This window comes from Diceros bicornis, chromosome 7 (genome assembly GCF_020826845.1).
Source record: "Diceros bicornis minor isolate mBicDic1 chromosome 7, mDicBic1.mat.cur, whole genome shotgun sequence".
Classification (NCBI taxonomy): Eukaryota; Metazoa; Chordata; class Mammalia; order Perissodactyla; family Rhinocerotidae; genus Diceros; species Diceros bicornis.
This window is the reverse complement of record NC_080746.1, coordinates 69,081,548-69,104,208: the sequence shown is the minus strand read 5'-3', so window position 1 is coordinate 69,104,208 and position 22,661 is coordinate 69,081,548. Positions and strand designations below refer to the sequence as shown.

General features: G+C 44.8%; 1 protein-coding gene across 4 annotated transcripts in view; it reads left to right on the top strand.

Moving 5' to 3' along the window:
* IRAG1 (inositol 1,4,5-triphosphate receptor associated 1) overlaps positions 1-17,224 on the top strand; it is a 115,576-nt gene extending 98,352 nt beyond the window's left edge. For all 4 annotated transcript variants that reach the window (XM_058544685.1, XM_058544683.1, XM_058544682.1 and 1 more), the window contains 4 exons: positions 1,187-1,251; positions 9,020-9,139; positions 10,504-10,638; positions 15,613-17,224. In XM_058544685.1, the coding sequence (XP_058400668.1) occupies positions 1,187-1,251; positions 9,020-9,139; positions 10,504-10,638; positions 15,613-15,856 (564 nt within the window). In that variant the 3' untranslated portion in view covers positions 15,857-17,224. The remainder of the gene's footprint in view (positions 1-1,186; positions 1,252-9,019; positions 9,140-10,503; positions 10,639-15,612) is intronic.
* Positions 17,225-22,661: the final 5,437 nt, after the last annotated feature.

The following is a 22,661-nucleotide window of genomic DNA, read 5'->3' as shown; positions in this document are numbered from 1 at the left end:
GTAAAACTACAGGTGATTTTTATTTTCTTGATGCCTTTTTATATTTCTATAATAAGAATACATTACTTATAATCAGAAAAAATTCCATTTCAATTTTTCGTAAACAAAGATGGTTCCTATATAACAAAATATTTTCCAGATCCCAAGCCTTTGTGAATCTAGCTGATTCTATCTCATACTCTTCTAGTTCTTTCTCTAGTTGTCTCTCTATGCCCCGTCCTTGACCAGCACTGGTCTGTAAGGAAACAATCTGATTGTGTGAGCAGTAGGTCAAGTGGATTCAAGCTCTATTGTGGTGCCAATAGGGAGTAATAACTCTTAGACTTTCACCTCTCCCTGCCTGAGCATTTCAATCATCTATGAAATCAAAATAAATTCCCAAATCACCCACTATAACAAAGGAACCTGAAAAAAATTTTTTAAAAAGGAGCTTGGGGAGAGCTAGTTAGTGTGTTTTAACAGAGCTATTTCCCATACTATTCTAAATATATAAATGTGGTTCCCAAATATATACTCCTTTAGACTAGGAGTTGGCAACCAGGGATATACATTAAAATCATGCGGGGTACTTCTAAAACATTCTATGCCTAGGCTCTACCCCAAGATTCTGGATTGTATCAGTACTTTAAAAAAAATCTCCCCCAGGTGATTCTAACGTGTAGCCGGAGTTGAGAACAATTGCTTAACCCAAATCCATTGCAACAAAAAAAAAAGGTGGTAGTCCTGGGGAATTTGTCATAAAGAAATTTCTGATGGCTTCAGCTTTTAGTAATGATAAGTGTCTCCTGAGAATTGTGCTTGGAGCTGTATCTCCAGGGAAATGATAGGCTTGTGTTTGGTAGGAGGCCCACTGGTATTCATTCCAAGCCAGTAAACAGGGGACTGAGAAAAACTGATGGCTCCCCTCCAGAATGGAGCCTCAAAATATAAACTCTTCTCTTCACTCAAGGAAACTTGGAAGAAGAGAAGGAAAAGGTGCAAGTCGCATGTGCCCCACAGGGCTCTGAGGAAAGGAGGACAGGGAAGGCCCAATGCCTGGGCTCAGAGGCAGATTACAAAGCATGGGGAAGGGCGGAGGGAAAGAAGAGAAGCCACAGCCCCTCCCCAGCATCATCAGAGACCTAGCAGCTCTGGCTTCTTCTTTCCTAGCTGATCCTCAATTCTCTGTCTCCTGTTTTCCATTCAGTCGGAATCACCCAACGGGAAAGGCAACCTACCTGTCACCTCAGCACTGCCTGCACTTTTGGAAAAGTAAGTTTGTTGATTTTTGTCTTAATTTTGGGAGTCTCTGAGGAAAACTCAGATACAAGAAAGCCCCAACTCAAAGTGGCGTAAATAGTAAGTCCAGAGGTAGGGCTTTTCCAGGAGTGGTACATCAGAGCCCCAGCTCGGCCTCTACAGCTTCCTTGCCTCTGCCCACTTTGGGTGTTGACTTCATCAGCAGGCTTGTGGTAAATGGCTGTGAGTTCCAGGTATTTCATCCAGACATGACAATATCTAGAGGAAGAAAGGGACCATCTCTTCCCGTGTTTCTTCCATAGGAATGAACCCAGAAGCCTTTCCTCAGTCTTCCTTCTTATCTTGTAGGCAAATTTGGAACATGGTCCCTTTCTAAACCAATCACAGGCTTTGGGAATAGGATAGTTGTCATGGGCTTAAACTATGCCCTGGAGAGGGGAGAAAGGGTCAGCTTCCCATGAAATAAAATGGGCCCATGAAGAAGAGTAAATTCTTGAGCAGAATCATATTGCTGTTGGGAAGTGGGAAGGAGAGTGAATATTGAATTGGCAACCAACAGTGTCTGCTAAGCCTAGCTTTTCTAGGCATCTATGCAATTTGCAGCTCTTTTCATCCTCAGCCAGAGCAAGCCAGGCTGTTTTCTACACACTCAGAGGAGTTTATAACTTGCTTTTCAAGATCTTTCATTTGCTTGCTGGAAAACATCTGGATCACAGCTGCCACCTCTCAGAATTTTCCCCTTGTGTCTTTCTTCACTTAGTAGAACATATACCTCTATTCTTCCTTGCCTTGAGACAGCTTTAGTCCTTCATTTTTCATTGCTGTAGGAATAGTTTTGCTTGATCTGGCAAGGAATGTCTATGTTGGGCCCCTTTTCAGGACAGACAAGTTCCTATGCTCCCACCTCCAGACTCAGCCTGTGTTCCTCACCTCTCAGTATATGCAACCACCAACCTAACACTTAGTGACTCACTCCACATTAATCTTGAAGTTTGCCCGGCATTTCCTTGCTTTGCCATCTCACCCCACGTAAGCTTACAGGACTTTCATGTTGTGTAGGGTATTTTTGTTTGTTTCTTTGTCTCATTGTTTTCCTGATAACTACAGGGAAATTGTGAGGGGGTGACAAGCTAACAGCCATGTGGTAGTAACCAAAGTCACAGAATCTTGCCAAGGCCCTAGAGTCATAGTGCTGGCCCATGGTCTCTGAATCTCTCCAGAAATTGTCACTCAATGACCTGAGTGAGAAGCTCACTAAAATTCTCCCTTCCCATCCTGACTCGAGTACACCAATGCCTTCTCCAGGAGGGCCCTCAACAAGGCCTCATTCCCAACTCTCAGCCTGCAGAGCCAGCCAAGACAGAAAATCTATGTCCCCACTCTTCTCAACGGACTCTAATCATGATGGAGCAGGGCCTGGAGTCTGTAGAGCTAATGCTCAGGCCACTTGAGAGCTTCTATGTGAGGTAGTGGGGAGCACCAAAAACCTGAACGAACTATCCTTGGTAGGAAAAAGTGAGATGCAGAACTGGGGACAGCAGACAGCAGCCCTAAATCGGGAGTGGCAATGACTGAGGATCAATGGTAGCCTCACCATCCCAAGGGTTTGAAATGAGGACAGAGTGAGGATTGAGGCAAGTCAAGCAAGAAGCCCCAGGAAGGTATCTGCAGCTCATGGGCTGCCAGAGAGACCGCCATGATACATTAGTCATGCTGTGGCTGACTCGCCTGGTGGGAACACACCCAGCCTATAAAGATGGCTGCCAAAAGGGGAGAGGTATTCAAAGGAGGAGGGATCAGACTAACAACAGCTTCCCCCTCTGGATTTCTAAAAGGTGCTAAGTGACTTCCATCTGAATTCATGAAACTAGAAACATTTAATAGATTGCCAAGAGGCTTGCAATGAGACTGAGACAATTTGTGAGTGAAAATGAATTCATATCTTCCATTCTAACGTGAATACAGTCAATTCTAACTACCTCTTCCATATTGTCAAAGAGAAACAATGCCTTATAAGTTAATAAACATTGCTTTCTAGATTGTTGTATTCAGCTTGATGTTAAAATAATTTCGCATTTCCCTAAGCATACGGTGACTAAGCAGGAAGGGAATTGGCTAAGCACATGAAAGATGAGATTACCTGCAGCTAGTTCTCAAGCAAATACCTGAGAGCTGACTGCACTGCCCAATGGGATTTGAGAGAATTCTGAGCCTTGTTATTGTAGGTCACTTCATAGTAAACTGTTCTTCACTCCACGAGAGTCTAAGAACCTGTAGACTTAGGGAAAAATATAGAGAGGGATATTTAAAGTTAGTCTTGAAGATTCAAACAGAACAAAGCTCAAGAGCGGTTCCACAAGTAGGAAGAGCTATTTATTCGTAGTCTTTTATTCTTTCATTCCTTCAACAATTAACTACCAAGGGCCGAGCACCTAGAATGCACTCAAGAAGCTCACAGTCTAGTGGGAAAGAGAGGTGGGAAACAGCCCATTATAGTATGTTGTGATGGGTGACATCATGAGGAAGTACAGGTTGCTAATGGAACAACACACAAGAAAATGAGCGCCTTAACCCAGATTTGATATGGGGGGGTGGGGTCCTCAGAAAATGTTTCCTCTAGGAATCTACTTTTAAAGCGAAACCTGAAGACTATATCATTAACTAGGTGAACTGGAGGTTAACTATTTCAGGCTCTGAGGCGAAAAAGTACGGAGTAGTCAAGGAATAATGATGATGATGGTGATAATGATAACAACTATTATTTACAGCAGGCTTACTTTATGCCAAGTGCTATTCTAATCGCTTTACATGAATGATCTCATTTAATCCTTACCATAATCCCATGAGGTAGGTATACTATTAATATCCCTATTTTATAGATGAGGAAACAGAAATCATCATTTGCCTGAGGCTGTACAGCTAGTAGATAGCAGAACCCATGCTCTTAACCTCTTAATAGACCCTCCAACTGGAAGAACAGAAAGAAGGTCAGTATGACTGAAGAGAAGAGGGTGGATTTAAGAGCTATTTTTGAAAAAGCTCCCATGAGCTGTTGTGAAAGAACCTAGTGACTGCCCGGGCGTGGAGAGGAGGGCAGGGTGAGGTGGGAGCAGAGGGTGTACGTGGAGCCATTCACTGTGGGATCAGCAAAGCCATGGATGTGGACGATGCACAAGACTCATTTCATAAAAGGAGCCACTATACTGATACATCACAGGGCAATTTTCACTATAATCTCTAAAATAACCATTTTTTTCTATACTTTTGAAGCAGCCAGGGTAAATTGCTCAAAGGTTTTATGTGACATGAAATATGTACAGTAAGCAACTCCCCTTTGCTGATAGTATACTGGAATGAGTCCTCAATCAACTAGTAGTGGAACCCCAGGAATTTGGGACTGAGTAACAGAGAATAAAGAAGCTCTTCTAACTCAGATCCCCTGGTCTGGGCTTGTCTGAGGGAGCCACGGCAGTGGGGGTGGCTCAGAGACATTGCTGAGCTCAAGAAGGTGAGATCTGTCCATTGGAAAAGATTATAGTCACTTTCAAATATTGTTTACAACATGGAAAAAATAGACTCTAATATACCTGCCAGTCAAACAGCTAATATTTTGACTAAATAGCCCCTCATGTTACTGAGAGCTGAGCACAATGACAAACGCTTTTGACCTGGTGGACACGAGAGAACAATGAGCCTCATTTTAATGAATCATCTCAGAAAGAAAGCATGCAAGATCTAAGGCTGGGAATAGACACCAAGATCCATGAGTGTTTGGCCCAGAAATCCTTAGGGTGGGCACAGGCTGTGCTCAGCTCCAAGTTTTCAGCCATACATAGAGAGTCCTTCAGCTCAACTGAAACACTGGGTTCTCAGGAAATAGTTGTTTACAAAGAGGCCTTGCTCATTTTGCAAGATTAATAGGAAGAGACTGGACGAGCCACAGTGAAGTCAACGTAACTCAATAAACACGTAAAGTCACTCACTGTGTGCCAAGCACCATTCTAACTCACACAGCCCCTCTCCCTGTGGTCACAGTCACGTGGAGGGATGGGCATGTCTATGAAACATAAAATGCCCTATCTCCGAGTTATGCTGGGACAGAAGTACAATGAGGGCAGAGAGGGAGGGAGAGATCAACTTTAACCAGAGGGTGTGGGAGAGAGAAAACATTGGCAAAGTTTCCACAGAGGAGAAGGTATTTGAACTGAGTCTTAAAAATGCACAGGGAGAAACTTCCAGGTAGTTAGAGAAGATAATTAAGGAACTGTAAGCTCAGTCTAGGGATCAGGAGAGAAGAGCAAACATTTTACACAGCGTGCGTTTCCTCCTACTTCCCACTCTATCCCAAGGATTAAACCAGAGTCTCTCCCAGCCCATCTCCTTCGCTAAACAAGCAGCCTCATAAGCCATGGGCCAGCCTGAGCACAGGAATGCTTCACTCAGCAGGTACCCTGGGACGCCACACACTGCTCAGATCCCCAGGGAAAGATTTCTCTTGAAAGGGAGGGCTCAAGGAGGTGTGGAAAGTGCATCTTGACATGAAGTTAGAAGACCAAGGTGAGAGTCCAGCCAGGCCTACCAACCACCAATAATGTGAACTTACGCAAGTCATTTAATCAACCTGAGCTTGGGTTTGTCATCTGTCAAGTGGGATAATACCCTACATGGTTGGCAGCTAGTGCAGTCACGAACTTCAGCAGACGTCAGACTGAACAGGTCAAATTCAAGTTCCATCACACTGGTTGTGTGAACTCAGTCTGGTTACTTAACCTCTCTGAGCCTTGGTTTCCTCACCTGTCAAACTGAGAACAATAGTATTTGTTCAGAGCCGGCTTTCCAGCTCTACCGGGAAAAGTTTTGGTCTCTAGAGAGCAGTGACCGAGGACAGTGAAAGTGTTTACCATCACTTGGTCAGCAAAACTTTAAGATGCATGAGTGTGTTATGGCACACAATAGACATGCACCTGAGAAATTTATTAAAGCAATTTTGTGTAAATTTTACCGTACTTTAAATTCACATTTAGGGTTCTTCTGATTCCGAAGTATCAGAGTAATATATATATCAAGTTTTCCCTTGAAGATATAAATAATTGCCTGGTAATTTACCAGCTTGGATTTCTTTATGGATCAGGTTTGAAAGAACCTCAGATTGCTCCCAAATTTTACCAATAAATTTACTACACAACTAATAATAACAATAAATGTTTATTTATTGTTCCCATATTCTAGAAAGTTTACTTATATTTCTTCATTAATTCTTATACTACCACCATCAGGTGACTATTATTATCCCCATTTTACAGTGGAGGAATCTGAAGTTCAGGAAGGTTAAGTAATTTGCATGTGTTGGAGCTGGGATTTGAACCCAGGTTTGCCTTAGGCAGGCTCTTTTCCTCCATGCTACACTGTCCTCCTTCATACACGTCTATCATTAACCTCTAAGGTTGACGGCTGTAGATAAAAGAAGTTAGAAGTCTGACACCAATATTTTATTTCTAATATATAAATATCTTTCATAAGATAGTTTCCCGGCTCTTGGCTATAGCTGTGTTTTTCTGCTCTTGTTCTAATCATTTGAACAAATAGGAAACTGCACATTAGGCCGAGGTCACGTGGAAGGGAGTGGATAATGTAGTTTGCACAAGGCGAAACGTTATGAATAGCTGATATTTTTAGAGTGTTATCTTTCTTGTTCACAATGGGTTTTGGTTTCCAGCCTGATGAAATGTAAATTTTGCAAGGTCTGAGAGAAACTAAGAGACGGGAAACTGACACCAAGAATGAGGAGAAGGTATAAGGCCCACTCATAAAGCCTGTCTGAGAGGTCAACGAGGGTGGCAGCTGTGAGCTCTCAGAATCTGGCTGAAAAGTTCTGCTCGCCATTGTGCCTCCTTCGAGGGCTCCTCCTTGAAATTCCTCACATCGGGATTCCGGACACCTAGGTGGGCTGCAGAATCTATAGGGAAGGCATGGCCATCAGGATACTTCCTTTAAACTCGTGACCCCACACCTTCAATGGGCCCCCAGCTCTGCCCAGCATCCTACTATGACTTTCTAGCCTGTTCATTGTCCCCTTCTCTCACATGACTCTTTAGGCCTTCTCCTCTCTCCTCAAAACTTCCTGGGCCTCTCTCCCTGTCACTCTCAGCAGATGACCTTGTCTTCCCCTTGACAGAGAAAATTTAAGCTATCAGATAAGAGCCCTCTCATCTTCCTTCACCAGATCCCCAACCTACAACCTACCATCTGCACCTCCTTCCTCCCTTCGTTATAACCGAGGGGAAGTTTCTCCATCTTTCTAAGGTCTGTTCCTACTTCCCTTTTCCAGGAATTTGTTCCTGTGATCACCCCCTTTCGCTCGTCCCCTCTATTTTTATCATTTCTGTCCACGTTCAAATGTGCTTTCATTCCTTGACCCACTTCTTCAGCTGTACATTCCCCCAGCATACACTTCTACTCCCCTTTCGAGTCAAATTACTGTATCTACGTCTTCCTTTCTCACGCCCCATTCTTTACTAAGCCCATCCAGTCTGTCTTTGGCTCCCACCATTTCATCAAAGCTCCTCTTGACCACCATATTATCAAGTCTAACAGTCACCTTTTCTGTACTCATCCGACACGAACTCTCAGAAGTGTTTGTGACACTTAACTCTCCCTCCTTGACACACTCTCCTCTCTTGGCTCCCAGGACTCCATGCTCTCCTAGTTTTCCTCCTACCTCTCTGGCTGCTACTTCTCAGTCTCCTCTGTAGGCTCCTCCTTCTCCACCTGAGCTAAGGGCAGAGATGCCCATGGCTTGGTCCTGGGTCCTCTTCTCATCCTTCCTCATACTATCTCCCTAGGCAATCTTATCCATTCCCCTGGCTTTACATATCATCTACATTCTGATGATGCCAAATGAATATCTCCAGCCCAGAGCTCTTCTCGAACTCACTTTGGTATATCCAACTACCTACTTGACATCTCTACCTGGATACCTCATAGGCATCCAAAATTTGAACTCCTGCCACATTTCCTCTTTTCAGTTCCTCAAATATCTCCATGTCTTTTGTCTTCTTCTTGTCTTCTTCTACATCTTGCATCTTCTGCTTTCCCTCTGCTGTAGATGTGGCTGACTTCTTATCTTTCAGATCTGTGCTTCAGTTACACAGCCTGAGAGGCCTTTTCTCACCACTTAATCTACGCAAATTCTCTCTTCGTTATTTTCTGTCACTGCACAGAGTTTGTTTCTTTCCTAAAAGTTATCACAATTTGTAATTAATTACATATTTTTTCTTTTGTTTTTGGGGGCTTTCTCTCCTGCTAAGCTCCATGTCGGCAAAGACTGTTTCCTTTATTTTCTGATGTATCCCCAGCATATTACAAGGTGCCTGTGACTTAGTCAGTGCTCAATAGATATTTAAATACTGAAGCAAAGGATAGAGTAAAGGTGTGGAACGACCCTGAGTATTTTGGTCCACCTCCATCTTCCTCATCTTAGCACTGTGGAGCTCCCGATAGCTGTCTGTCCACTCACAGCTTCTCCTAGAGTAAGAATAAAGGTGGATTTGGGAGCATGAGGAAAAGGGGAGCTGATGCAGCTTCTGATGTTTGGGGGTCTAGGGAGGATTCACGGACTAGGGCCTTTATAAAATCTTGTCTCAAGGTAGAAGGATTGAAATGAATTCAATCCAGAATGAGTTTCTTCACTTCTGAACGGGAAGGGGTCAAAGACATGGTTTGGTTTTCAGACACCCAATCTTTCCCTGAAAGGACGCCCTGTACTCCCTCCTCTCACTAGTGGGAAGACAAATGGGGAACCAGATTGTGAAGCCTCCGCTCCCATGCCAACTCCGAGCTGCCTGGAGGAGATTAGCCCGGAGGCCAAGGCCAGGATGGAGGAAGAAGCGTACAATAAGGGGTGAGTCAGACCTCGGCCACCCTGAGGTCACCTGGCGGGTCTCAGATACCTTCCCACAGGCCTTTCCTGTCTCTTAGAGGATTTAGGGAAGCAACCAGTGGCCCCAGGACCTCCTTGCCTCAGTAAAGACCTGCATAGGAAAGAGCAGTACTGTTCCACAGGAAGGACAGGAGGAAGCAGGGTGAGAGGGTGTGGTTAGACAATAACTAGACTGCCCTCTTTTTAGGCAGAAAGCCACCAAAACACCACTGCCCAGAATGGTCTGGAAATCAGGGGCCCTGGGTGGGTTCGTCTTGGTGGTGTCTGAGGCTTCCTGACACGTGTTCATGCTTGGAGCAGTCATGTTGCTGCCAGCAGTGCCCAGGAGCAGCTACAACTCCGCTTCCTAGAACTGCCCCAGGCATCCCTTATTCCTCTAAACTGGAGTCCCCTCACCTTCCAGCTGTCCCCTTCTCTCATTGAGCTTCAGTGGCACCTCTGGCCTGTTTCAGTCACTGACGGGACAGAGTACTGAGCAGGGCCCAAGCCCAGCCAGGTAGAGAATGACCTCTGACCAGGCTCATGCTCCTCCTCTCCCCGCAGCCCCTGAGGGAGACGCAGCTTCCCACTGACATGGCCCCTGTGGGCTTCTGCGTGGCAGTCACGTACACGTTGGTGGCGTTGCCCCAGCCAAACCGCACTGACCTTAAATGCTCAGCTGTAGGGCAAGCAAAAACAGTCCATTCAGTGTAATATTGATCCTGGGAGAAGGAAATCAGAAGGGTTTCTCTTGGAAAGCCTGTCTCTTCACCCACAACTGTCCTCTCTGCTCAGAATGCGTGGGGATAAATGCCTCCACTGGCTTTGTAAACATTTACTGAGTACCTCTCTAGGCCAAGCTGTGTGCCTGTCACTTCTGTAAAATGTCCCCACAAGCCTATGTGACGAGTGTCACCTTCCTAGGTCAAGCTGTATGCCTGGCATTTTCTCAAAATGTTCCAACACTTTGTGAGACGGGTGCCACCCTCTGCTCTTTACAGGAGAGGAGCTGAAGAGCCAAGGTTACACAGAGAACAGTGCAGTCTTATCTCGACTGAATGTTTTGTAGCAGAAGAACCCAGTCAGGAGACTCTGCACCCATGTTTTTTCCCTGTCAGTTTTGTCACACTTTCACATAAACAGGAAAGATGACTGGGGAGTGAGGGGAAATTGTACTGACACAAGCCACCTTGGGATTCAGGGAGCTTCCCAGCTTTTTCCTGTTGTGTGGAACCACAGGAAGTGCATAGTTATTGGAAGTGCTCAGGTCCCCACCTCTAGGAACTCAGGAAAGGATGCTCTGAGCCTGGCCTTCCCAGACTCAGTTGTTCCTTTTTGCCTTCCAGATACCAGGAAGGTCTAAAGAAGACCAAAGAGCTTCAGGACCTGAAGGAGGAGGAGGAAGAACAGAAGAATGAGAGTCCTGAGGAACCTGAAGAGGCAGAAGAAACTGAGGAAGAGGAAAAGGAGCAGAGAAGCAGGTTGGAGCCCTTGCCATTGCTGAAATGGGTCACAACTGATTTCATTGCACAACATCCCTGGAGGCGTCTGTCCAGGGCAGCAGTGGGCCTGGGGCCCATATGAGCAGCCAACAGAAACCAAGAGGACACCCACGTTGGGGGAGGAGGCAGAGGAAACACCACGGAGCCAAAATAGTTAACAAGGGGACATTTGCAAGAGCTGAGGGGGTCAGAGGTGGTCAAGGGCAGGGCCAGCAGCAGTAAGGAGCTCCCAGGAGCTGAGAAACTGTGAGGAAATCTGACTGGAGTCCCTCCTAGCCCAGCCACAGTTAGCTCCTTTCCTAGCCATCCCCATGAAAGAGCCAAGGTCAAGGGACTTGGCCCAAAGCCCTAGAGGGGGGTCCTTACAACAACAGGGGCAGAGAGATCACATGGGGGAAGGAACAAACTCAGCTTAGTGACAAAGGTGAGTCTCCAACAGGTCCCTTTCATGCTGATCAGACAAGCTTGGTCATCTGGATAGTGTTTTCACTTTGCATTGGAAATACTTGGGTTTTTTTTTTTTTTTAAATGAATTTTATATTTCAAGTGTATTTTTTCCTAAATCAGGAAAAAAATATATAACATGTGGATAAAGATAGTATAGATCCTGCACCTTGTCCTTCCTGTGCCCTATGGATATAGTGACCACATCAGTGTCCTGGATTTTAACGATAGCCCCCAATTTCATATATTCTTCTCTATTGTCTCTATTAGTAAATTCAGACCGGAAGTCTTGAATTTTGATTTTTAAAAATGTGGTTACAGCAAATGGAATGCTTCACCAAAATCTTTGTTTATAGACAACCAGGCTGTCTTGGGTCCAGGGTGGCTCCAGCCAAAATGATTAATTATCTAATCAGCTGCTAAACTTGAGACAGGGTATATGTCTATGTCTCATTGCTGGCAGAGTCTGGAAATCACATTCATGCAATGAGTAAGGTAATTAAATGAAGGTTATAAGTGAGATAGATGCGTTTCAAAGCACATAAGAACAACCAAGAGAGCCCAGTTGGTGGAAGATTCAACCAGAGTGAGTGGCCTCAGCCTGCATGAGCCATTCCCAATGTTCAAGGGAAGAGCAGTCTGGGAGAGCTGGAGAAAATGCTTCTCTGTTGAAAACAAACCTGTGCTAGGAAGCACCACCTCCCCTAATGAAAAGAACCCCCCAGTTTTAACAATGAAAGCACAATCTCTACTCCAAGCACCAGACCCTGTGTCTTCTCTCTCTCGGGGGTCCTCTGCTCTTGTTTTGTAGACCACCACACTGCCTTCCTCCCCTTTAATGCAGTCAAGCCCAGGCCTGGACAACAGCCCTTCCTTTGGCTCCCATCAATACAGCTAAGACAGGCTGGAACTCCTAACACTTCCAAACACCAAGAAAGAACAAAAGAGAACTAAACAGAGAGAGTACATGGGATATAAACAGTCTGGTTTACAAAACACAGGGCTGGAATCCTTATCTAGCTAATTTGATCTCAGTCGATGGGCGGCTCCCTCCCATTTCATGAAACCCCAGGGGAAGTAAGGCTGTGTCTGGGTCCCTCTCTGTCCAGCTGCTGATGAGCAACACATAGCAATGGCCTCTCTTCCCATCCATTGTCCGAGAGTGTCCTCTTGGTCCTGCTGATCCTGAGAGGCCTCGATCTCTCTTCCAAACTTTGCTCCCTCTCAGATTTACTTTTTGGTCTTGAGAACATGCCCATTCCTCAGGTGAGGGACACCAGGCATCAGCACGGCCCTCAGAAGGGTCCTTGTCCTTCAGCACAGGATGTAGGCCCAGCAGTGTGGTGTCATCTTCTCCATAACGACTAAGGCTGCTGTCATATAAACTGCCCCCTCACAGCTAAAGGGTCTCTTCCTCTCCTATCACCCAAGCCAGAGTGGCCCTGAGAGCTGTGGTCTTCAATGCCAGGTAGTCCTCACTCGTCGCTGAGTCCCTGAGACACACAGTTGCCTGCAGGGACCTGAGCTCAAACACAATACCCCCCATGAAATTTTGGCATCTCATTGACAAGCAAGGTTTGAAATTATTAAAAGTTCCACGTCCTACTTAGTGCTTTTTAAGAACACTGGGCTAACTCCAACAGCTGACTCCTTATTTAAGAGATTCAACATCAAACACTAGTCTTTTTGTCTGAATTTCTCCTCTGTTATAATAATGGATAACAATGTAATCTATTATAAATATTACTTTCTGGAGGATCAACTTAAATGAATTTTGGGTAAATTGACCCAATATCTTAACCATATTAAAATAGGGAACACAGTCTTCTGACATTTATGTAATACACTGAACAAGTGAGACTCACAAGGTGTGCAGCAGGAAACTTCTGTCTCTTCTGCCCATTGAAACCTGCTTTATGGGGTCAAGATGATATAGGCAGATTCTTGTACTTTTCCAATAACTTTCAGAAAAAAGAAATCCTCTGGTCAAGTTTAAGTTCCAAGAATACTTCTTTTCAGTAATTGAAAGGATCAGTTCCCTGAAATAGTCAAAAGCCTGAACATTTTATCAAGCTGAAGCTTCTCTCCTCCTCCAGCTCCAGTCTGCCTCGGGAAGGAAGCCTGTAGTGGGGACGGGGAGCGTGGCTTCTTTATCTCTGTTCCTCTTGCACTCCTGTCTCCACCCCAGCTTTGCTAATGTGGTGTCTGACCTCTCTGGGGCAAATGCTGGGAAAGGGAATCGAGATTAAGGGGGTAGGGAAGGTATTACTTGACTGATATTATTGTGAGCAGGCTCCAGGCCTTGGCAGGGGTTTAAAGCTGACTTTCTTTAGTGTGTTGCTTTATGAGACCTTCAAAGAAAACTACTTCTCCCACCCCTCAGCGTACACACACATTCACACCATTCCTGAGCATCTCTCAGCTGTAGGTCCCTTTATGAGGTCAAGTGTATCTCTTCAAATGGCCACTTAAAATCCCTCTCTCAGTCCTTGGGCAGCTGTAAGAATACGTTTGTTGTTCAGCATCTAGATAACATTTCTGAGCAGGATCTATGACACCCCATGCCAGTGCTCCTTCACCTGGCTACATCCAGTTAAGGTGGAATGTGTACCTTTGGCCTGCTATTGGTAGGAGGGCGGTTTTCCCTATCATGGCCCCCTATTCAGATCAAGCACTTTAGCAAGATTCTTGCTCTTCAGATTTCTCTGACTGGACACACCAGTCCACTGTGTCCCCCAAACTGCAACATATCGAACTCTCAAAGCAGCATCTCTGAAGCCCCTCTCTAGGCCCAGGTGAGGGGGAAGCAACCGCATCCCTCCCTATGGAGGAGTGGGTAGAACTCAGAACAATCAAAAATGGATTTCCAAAGGAATTCTATTTCTAATCGAATTCTATTTGTAATCTCTTTTATAGGCTGAAGATGGGTGACCAGCTAAGGGTCACAGAGCCAGATCTTGACCTTCTTTGCAGCCCACTTAAGAGTCAGGTTAGAGTAGGATTCTCCCACTCTGGCAGCTTGATTTGGGAGCATGGAAATGCAGTCCAAAGGAAAGACTGCATTTTAGCATCCGATTATATCTAAATAGAAACTAAGAATCTAAATAGGGCTGAAAGAAAATAAGCTTCCATTTCCAAGCTGTCCCTTCCCAATAGTTGTGAAAATAGCTGATGATTTTCACCTCAGCTAATGTGCTCACTGTTTTGCTCTGCTTAATTGTCCCTGAATTGACCATCAGAGGGTTCCCACATGGAAAAGAAACAATCAGTGCCTTAGCATCTGAGGCAGCACTCTGAGCATCTGCCCTTTCCAAAGAGGGTATTTTTTGAGTCTTTCTATCCACTGTAAGGCATCTTTTTTCTACTAACTCTGAATTAATGCTCTCTACTTCTCAGCAAATGGCCTCCATATTTCAGTATCTATGTGAGCCTCAAGATCTCAGAGCCCCTGTCACTTTCCTCACCTCCTCCAATTGGTGATCCTCAGTATTCTCATTTTTTACATTATGTTTAAAAAAACAGACCTGCGATTAGAAACATGAAGAAATACCAGCTTAATGAACATTTCCAGGGCTTCTCCAGAAAGCTCTAAGAATGGATTCTTCAAAGTGGGCCATCTGGCCAAATGTCTCTTCACTAGGCCACAAAGAGAGTGAAAAAGTTGAAAGGCAGTTGGGAAGAAAGGAAGAGGAAAAAGGGGAATGAAGCAGCAGAAAATGGAGGAGGGGAAGATGAAAGGGAAGGAGGGAAGAGAGAATAAAGAGACAGTGGAGAGGGGAGAGAAAGAGGAGGAGGTAAAAATTAGGGAGTGAAGATTAGTGGAGTTGAATAAGCCACGCAGAGGTTGCAGGAGGCTACTAGTCCTCTGGTTGCCCCTGGGATGGTTTGAAGTGAGCTCTTGAGGTTGATCTGATTCCTTGTCATTTAACACTGGACATCAAGAGTCTTCTAGGATTTAGCACAGTCCTGACTCTGGACAGAGTCAGATATGGAACCGAGAACAACAACTTATGCATCTGAGCATGGAGGCAGGGGACAGATTAGAACTTGGAACTGATCACCAACACCAAGAGCAGAAAAGATGCTGGTCCTGTCTGGATGCCTGGGAGTAGGGGTCAGCCAACCTTGTGTCCTGGGGCTTGGGAGAGTTCAGGTATCAACGACCATCCCATGAATAGATGAGGGCATATGTGAATGAAAGAATGAGCAAACAAGTAAATAGAGTGTTCTAGCCCAGTTGCTCCCAATGTCAAAGCTATGGACTTGTGGTGTCACAGTCCCCTGGGTAAAATTTTAAACTATTGATTCCTTGTTTAAAATTTGGAGAGTCTTATTCCGTAGGCCTGGGGTATTTTAAATAATTGCTGCCAAGCGAATCTATGCACAGCTGAGTGTGAGAACCATTGCTCTAGACAGCATGGGAGGTATTCCCAGATGGAGAAGGATGTGTCTGGGCATCGTATGTGTACGCTATATACTGAAACCTATACCTCTTTTTTCATTTGACAGCAAACTTGAAGATTTGGTTCATTTCTTACAAGTCATGTTTCCCAAACTGTGTCAGCACTGGCAAGTCATCTGGATGATGGCCGCAGCAATGCTGGTCTTGACTGTTGTGCTGGGGCTCTACAATTCCTATAACTCATGCGTAGAGCAGGCTGATGGGCCCCTTGGGAGATCCACTTGTTCAGCAGCCCAGAGGGACTCCTGGTGGGGCTCAGGACTCCAGCACGAGCAGCCTACAGAGCAGTAGGAAACCTGATACCCAACCAGTGCCCTGCTCCAGCATACAGCGACAACGCTTTCCCCAAGCATAGTGTGTCAGGCCCGGGTGTGGGTACGCTGCCACCAGCCCTTCAGGGAATAAGGAAGGGTTCTTTCATGCTCAGCATCCCAGTGGCAGCTATTCATACACGTAACTGATGTTCTGAGAAGATCAACAAAACTGGGAAAGTTTCGATGGACGAAGAAGTTACCTTCACCAAAAAACTGATGGAAGAGAAGGTCGCCTGCCGCTAGCTCAGATGGCCAGGAGAAATAGAGCACCTTCACTGTGGGGGACAGTAAGAAGCTCACTCTCCCCTTTTTCCTCTCTGCAGTTGGTAATCAGGAAGAATTGTGCCTAAAGGCTAACTCTGACCCTGAGGACCAGACCTGGAATTTGGAGTCGTGACGTGAATATCTTCCCATTTCCCATCTCATTCTCACAGACTCCTTCAGCCTTCCCTTTTCCCCTTTGGAATCAGAGTTTCTCTTTACAGAAGTAGAAAAGGTGTCTCAGAAAAATATTCAGGCTGAATTTAGCTCAGTGCTTGAAACGAAATGGGAAGATGGAATTAATATATATGCATCTGTACACACACACAACACACACATACACACAGCGTGCATGTGCATGAAGCCAACAACCCTCCAAACGTGTGCTCTGGGTGTGTGTTCTGGATAAAGCCAACCCACAGGTTTTCACTAGGTGTGGGGCAGTCACCAGCACTTGTTCAATGAGCTCTCCACATGGATTTTAGATGTTCGAAAAACACAGAAAACTCATGGCTTCAATGGCAAAATTACTGGTCTCCATTTCAAGTGCTACTTCTAAGCTGCTGTACAGCACAGTCTGTTCCCACTTGTTCTTTTCCGTTGAGAGCAGTTAACCCACCTCTCAGAGGAAGGAGGAGACACGGTGTGCTTTCAGCTTCCGTGTGTGCAAGTGTGCAGTTCATATTAGTGCTTCAGTTCAAACGGGATTTCCAGCCCAAGTATGTTTCAGAGCATTCCCAATAGTTGAGCATAACACTGAGGGAACACATCCCACCTCCAGTTTGACTTCTCGCTCCACCTTTACGGCCACTGCCTTCATTCATCCCTAACCAGTTTGGGGCGATGTTGGTTTCCGTGAGGGTTTTATTGTGGTTGTTTCTCTTTTGTTTTGTTGCTACCACTCATATAGAACGTACTATGAGCCAAACACTGTTCCAGGTATTATCTAGGTATTAATTCATTTAATCTTCAAGACAAAGAAAACTATGACGTGGATATGACTCATCCCACTTTCAAATTAGAAAACTGAAGCACATGAACCACAGGTAACCTGCTGAGGACACCAAGCTAGTAGATCGTGGGGCTGGAACTCAAACCCAGGCAGGCTGGCTCCGGGGGCTGTGCTCTTCCCCCCTCCATGAAATTTCCTCTTCCAATGGTCTCCCAACTGGACGCCTGACATTCCGGTCCCACTCCCCCAAGCGGCCCCTCAGCCACTCCAATCCGTTTCTGATTCCCAGACTAAACTGCTTTTTCTCACAGCTCTGTTCCTCCATTCACTAGTTTTTCTTCTGCCATTCTCTTTGCTTCTGGGCAATCTTCAGGACCAAGTGCAAAAATCATCCCCTTCCTATAGGCTTGGATGTAAAAAATTTTTTCTTAAGAGATGTATGAGGTGTATGAGTTCATCATGTCAGAGTCGTGGATAGGATGCTCGAATTCATAGGAAAGAGATAGGAAAAGAGTTTTAATAGTAAAATTAATTGTGTATAGTTCTGGACTGGACCCACTGAAGGAGTTTAGGCCCTCAGAGCCAGACAGGATGCAAATGGAGCTCCCAAGAGAGCAGCTGTGGGACAGCACCTCCCCACCATTCCCGTCGTAATAGGTCATGCCTCCTCTGTGCTTTCTGGCACTTTTTAAACATTTTCTTTATTGACCATCATGACAGTGTATCACAATAATTTATTTATATATCCATCTCCCGGAGCATTTTTCCTCAAAGACAAGAACCATGTCTTACCCATTCTCTGGGTAAGTGCCTAGCATGGTGGCTAATGCTTGGAAGGGTTTCGTTAAATGTTTGACAAAAGAACAAGTGAGCATTCAAGATGGCGGAGAGCAGCCTGGGGACAGCTGACACTTTGCATACTTCCTAATACCAGCACCATCACCACCACCATCTTAATGAGAAAAATAACATCTTTACTAGCCTTAACTTATTCTAATATTTTTCAGTCTTATTCTGAGAGCAGAAATGAGACCCGACTAGCAACTCCATTTCCAAGCTCAAGGACTAAGCTTGATGTGAACACTCCTTTCAGAAGACCCACCTAGATCAGGCCCCACTTTAAAACAACATGTTGATTTAAGGGGGCCATCCTTTACAGTGGCTAGAAAACCACTGTGAGAGAAGACCAAGCCAGGGTTGACAAAGGATGTGCCATTAAGGTAAAGAGGTGCAGATCAAGGCAGATGGACTTTGGGGGCATGGATGGATGTTTACCCTGCCCCTTCCCCTTCCAGGGGAATCGGGCCCACTTAAGAAGCCTTAGGCCTCAGAGCCAAAGATAGGATGCAAATAGAGCTCCTTAGAGAGTGGCTGTGGGACAGGACTCTAGGCTGGCAATGTTCAGTCTCAGTCTTCCTTAAAGAAGGACCAGGCTGAGCTGGCCCATTGTCCTCTTGGCCACAGGGTTCCCACCTTTGTTTCCAGTTGAGACAAAGGCTGGGAGAGGAGATGCGGTGTCCTCCTGAACCTCCAGGTGCTCCACAGAAAGGCCTGCAAGAATACTTCCAGACCAGGCCCTCACCCAAACTACCCTGTGAGTAAGGGAGGTTGAGGAAAAGAAGGAGCATAAGAAGAACCACATTTCTAAGGGCATTCCTGAAAAAATGCTTATCAATATTTCTTTCTGAAAAGCAAAGATGGATCTGAAGCAGTTGGAACTGTTGCCAAAGCAGCAGTGAAATGGAGAGAAACAAGCCCTATATTTCCAACAGTGATACTGATCTGAAATAACAGTTCCCCTCAAAATTCCTCTGAAGTCTAACATTGCTGCTTAGCCCTAGGACTCTGGGTGCCTACCCTCATTTTCAGAGTGATGTGTTGTTTGTGTCATCGTTGATGTCACCTCCTAAAAGGACCTTCACTTCCCGGCCGCCACAAAGCCCTATGTATTGCTCCCCATGTACAGCCTGGCAGAGTAAATGGAGAGGAAGACGTTGGAGGTGTGTATCACTGGCTGTCAGTTCCTAATGTTGTTAAACATCACACAGGTGTGCTAGCATTGAATTATAGAGTGTCACATACCTGAGTTTGAAAATAAAAGCACATTTCCAAACCTTCAGCAGCAGCCAAATGCCTCCTCATTTTATGGAGCTGAGCCACGACCTTGCCCCATCCCTGAATTAGATCCCTTTGGATATTAGTGCCTCCCAGAAGCAACCAGAAGTCCCCAGCCCTTGGGTCATTGTACTGTGGGCTACCTCCCAGGGGCTGAAAAAAATTCCTCTCTTTCTCCCCTTCCCCATTCCTGATCCTAGTTTCCTGTACCTTCCTGGCTTATGATTTTTTAAGTTAATACATTTTGCTGTGATAGAGACTGCTGAATTTTCACCAACCTGATTTCCATAGATAGACTACATTTTTCAGTCTTTCTTGCAGCTAGTTGCAGGGGAATGTAGACTTTCCAGATCTAGTTTCCTAAAAACAGCCTCCCCTGCACAATACTTCACACTCTCTCTATTCCCCTCTCTGCCCACCAAAGTCAGAGGACTCAGTTGAGGACCTGAGGCCTAAGAAAATTGTAGAACCACTAGGAGGAAGCTAGGTCTTTCAATGGGCACTCAGCATTCAACTGTGACATGAGCAAGAAGTAAAATGTTAGTGTAGTAAGCCGCTGAAATTCAGGAATATTTGTTATAGCAGTTAGCCCACACTGACTAATGCATACATTTGAACCAGAAATGGGTTGCTTCAATAAGAAGTTTTCCAAATATGATGCACTGGCCTAGCAGTCAAGTGACATGAAACAAGAAAATTGATCCCAGGGACTAGAAACATGGTGACCCATGTTGTGAATAAAACAAAAAATATTTGGTATAGTCTTACCCATGATAACTTGAAAGGCAGCCCATGGGCAGCCCATAGCTCTAGGATAACTGGCTGGAAAGAATCAGAGTGTTGGGGTATGTGAACATTTATTGGCTGCCTTTGGCAAGGTATTGCAAGAAAAAGAAGCACTCAGGAAAGAATTGGCTATTTGGAAGCAGAAGGGAAATAGAATATAGAGTGTTTAGATTGAAGGATTGAAGGGTTAGAAAACCTGACTGCATCTAAACCCAAATAGTAAGACTGAAAAGAGTTTGGAGTGGAAAAGAACCAATAAAATTTCTCGGTTGAAAGCAAATCAACTCAGCCTATGGCAAAGACCAGATCAAGGATATGGCCCTTCCATCTGTGGTTTCAAATGAACTCAGTGTAGCCACCATTAAATTAGAGAAAGAGAAATGCATGGGGCTGAGAAAACGAAGAAATACATCTTGAGAATTATGACTGGGAAAGGATTTGGGGTGTGGTTATTGGCTCATGGAATCAAATGGAAGCAAATAGATCAGAAATCTAAGTTTGTGAGGGAATTGTATTTACAAAGAAACACAAGCCAGAACTAAGAACTCCATCAATGGCTCAAGTTAGAAAACAACTTTTGGGATCAAGCTTACATCAGCAGAAAGTTGATTGTAAAAGCTATGAGATCCCAAGGAGGGCATACTCCCTAACTCCCACTTCAAATGTGGCCAAAGAAGATTATATACAATGAAGGACTACAGAGATCAGTGGACACGAGACCTGGGAGTTTCTCCCAGAAAGCAGAATCAAGATCTAATCAAAGGTAGGTAATTGAGGTAGGCAGAATTTCTAAAATGTCCCCCCAAAGATGTCCCACCCCAATCCCCAGAGCCTTTGAATATGACATATCACTCCTGTTATATTATATGGTACAGTTGACCATAAAATAGGAAGATCATCCAGGTGGGCCCAATGTAATCAAATGAGCCCTTAGAACCAGAATGCGTTGTCTGGCTAATGGTAGAAGTGGAAGTTAGAGAGATTAGAGATGTGAGAAGGACTCAAAATGTCATTGCTGCTTTGAAAATGCAGCAGGCTGCGTGAGAAGAAATGCAGGCAGCCTCCAAGAACAGAGAATGGACCCCAGTTGACAGCCAGCAAGGAAACAGGGACCTCATTCTTATAACCCCAAAGAAAAGAATTCTGCCAACAACCTGAATGAGCATGGAAGTGGATTCTCCCCCTAGAGCCTCCAGGTGAGAGCCCAGCCCAGCCAGGACCTTGATTTCAGTCTCGTGAGACCCAGAGCAGAGGACACAGTTGAGCCCTCCCCGACTTCTGACCTACAGAACTGTGACAATAAATGAGTGTTGTTTAAGTCGCTATGTCTGCTGTAATATGTTATGCAGCAATAGAAAATTGATAGAGTGGGCTTTATATGCTCTATTTATTGGTATTCCAGAACTACTATGACCGGGTGACTGCTGGGTCTCCCATTCCTATCCTTTCTCTGGTTATCCAGATCCTGCTTCACCATTACATTTGGGGGGCAGCATATAGCTTTTTTAGTTCATAGGTTACCAGACCACAAAGTGCCACAGTTGGACCTGATAGGGGAGACTGAGAATAATTCAGAGGTCATGGACTTTGAGCTGGATGGGACCTTGGATTGTCTCCCGTGAGAACACAGTGACTATATTCTATGTGTGGGAGGAACATTGAGCCCCATATTGGGTGACCAGGCTAAACTGTGGCAGAGACTGCTGTGTGTTTACCAAATCATTTTCCTTTTTCACTCCTAGGCACACAACCAGATTACATTTCCCAGACTCCTTTGCAGTTAGATGGGATCACATGACAAAGTTCTGGCCAATGGGACATGGCTGGAAGTGATATAGCCACTTCCCAGGCCTGGCCCCTAAAACAATCTCCAGCACAATCCTCCACACTCTCTTCCCTTGGTTGCTGGCTCAATGTAGATCTTGGGGAGGGTTCTGAGGTACTAGGTGGTGGAAGAGGGACACAGTCTCTGAATAACTATGTGTGGCAAAATCCACCTCCCACACACACACCCCACCACTACCACCATTGTCAGCCATTGGATTGTAACATGAGAGAAATAAACTGTTATTTTGTTAAGGCACTGATGTTGGAGTTGTTTGTTATGGCAGTTACACGACGCTGACTAATACATTTTCCTATCTACATATTTTAGAAAACAAGTAATCCCTGTAATATCAGTACCATAGAATGATATAATATTTTTAAGTTCACATAACTCAACTCCCTTACTTGACACATGATAAAACCGAGGCCTAGAGAAGTTAAATGACTTGTTCAAGGTCACACAGCTAGTTAGTATTAGAACTTAAACTAAAATTTAGATATTACCCTCAGTCCAAGACTCTTAGTTGTACCATATTTCCTTCTTTCATGCCACATTTCAAAATGTCTATTCTATTTAAATTTTTATTTTCATAGAACAGATTAAATATCACTTTCACTCCTGTATTCCATACCCAGGGAACAAGAAAACCAGCCTGGAGAGTCCATATTTCCTGCTCTCCTTTGAAACTTGTTGTTCTCTTCATTTTCATTTAACTTTTCAAATTTCCCTTCTGATTCCACAATTTTTTTCTTTAACTGTTGGTTCTCCTTGATTACAGCATAAGCTGTTATTTTAGAAGTGGACAGTGCTGGGGGCTGGCCCCGTGGCCTAGTAGTTAAG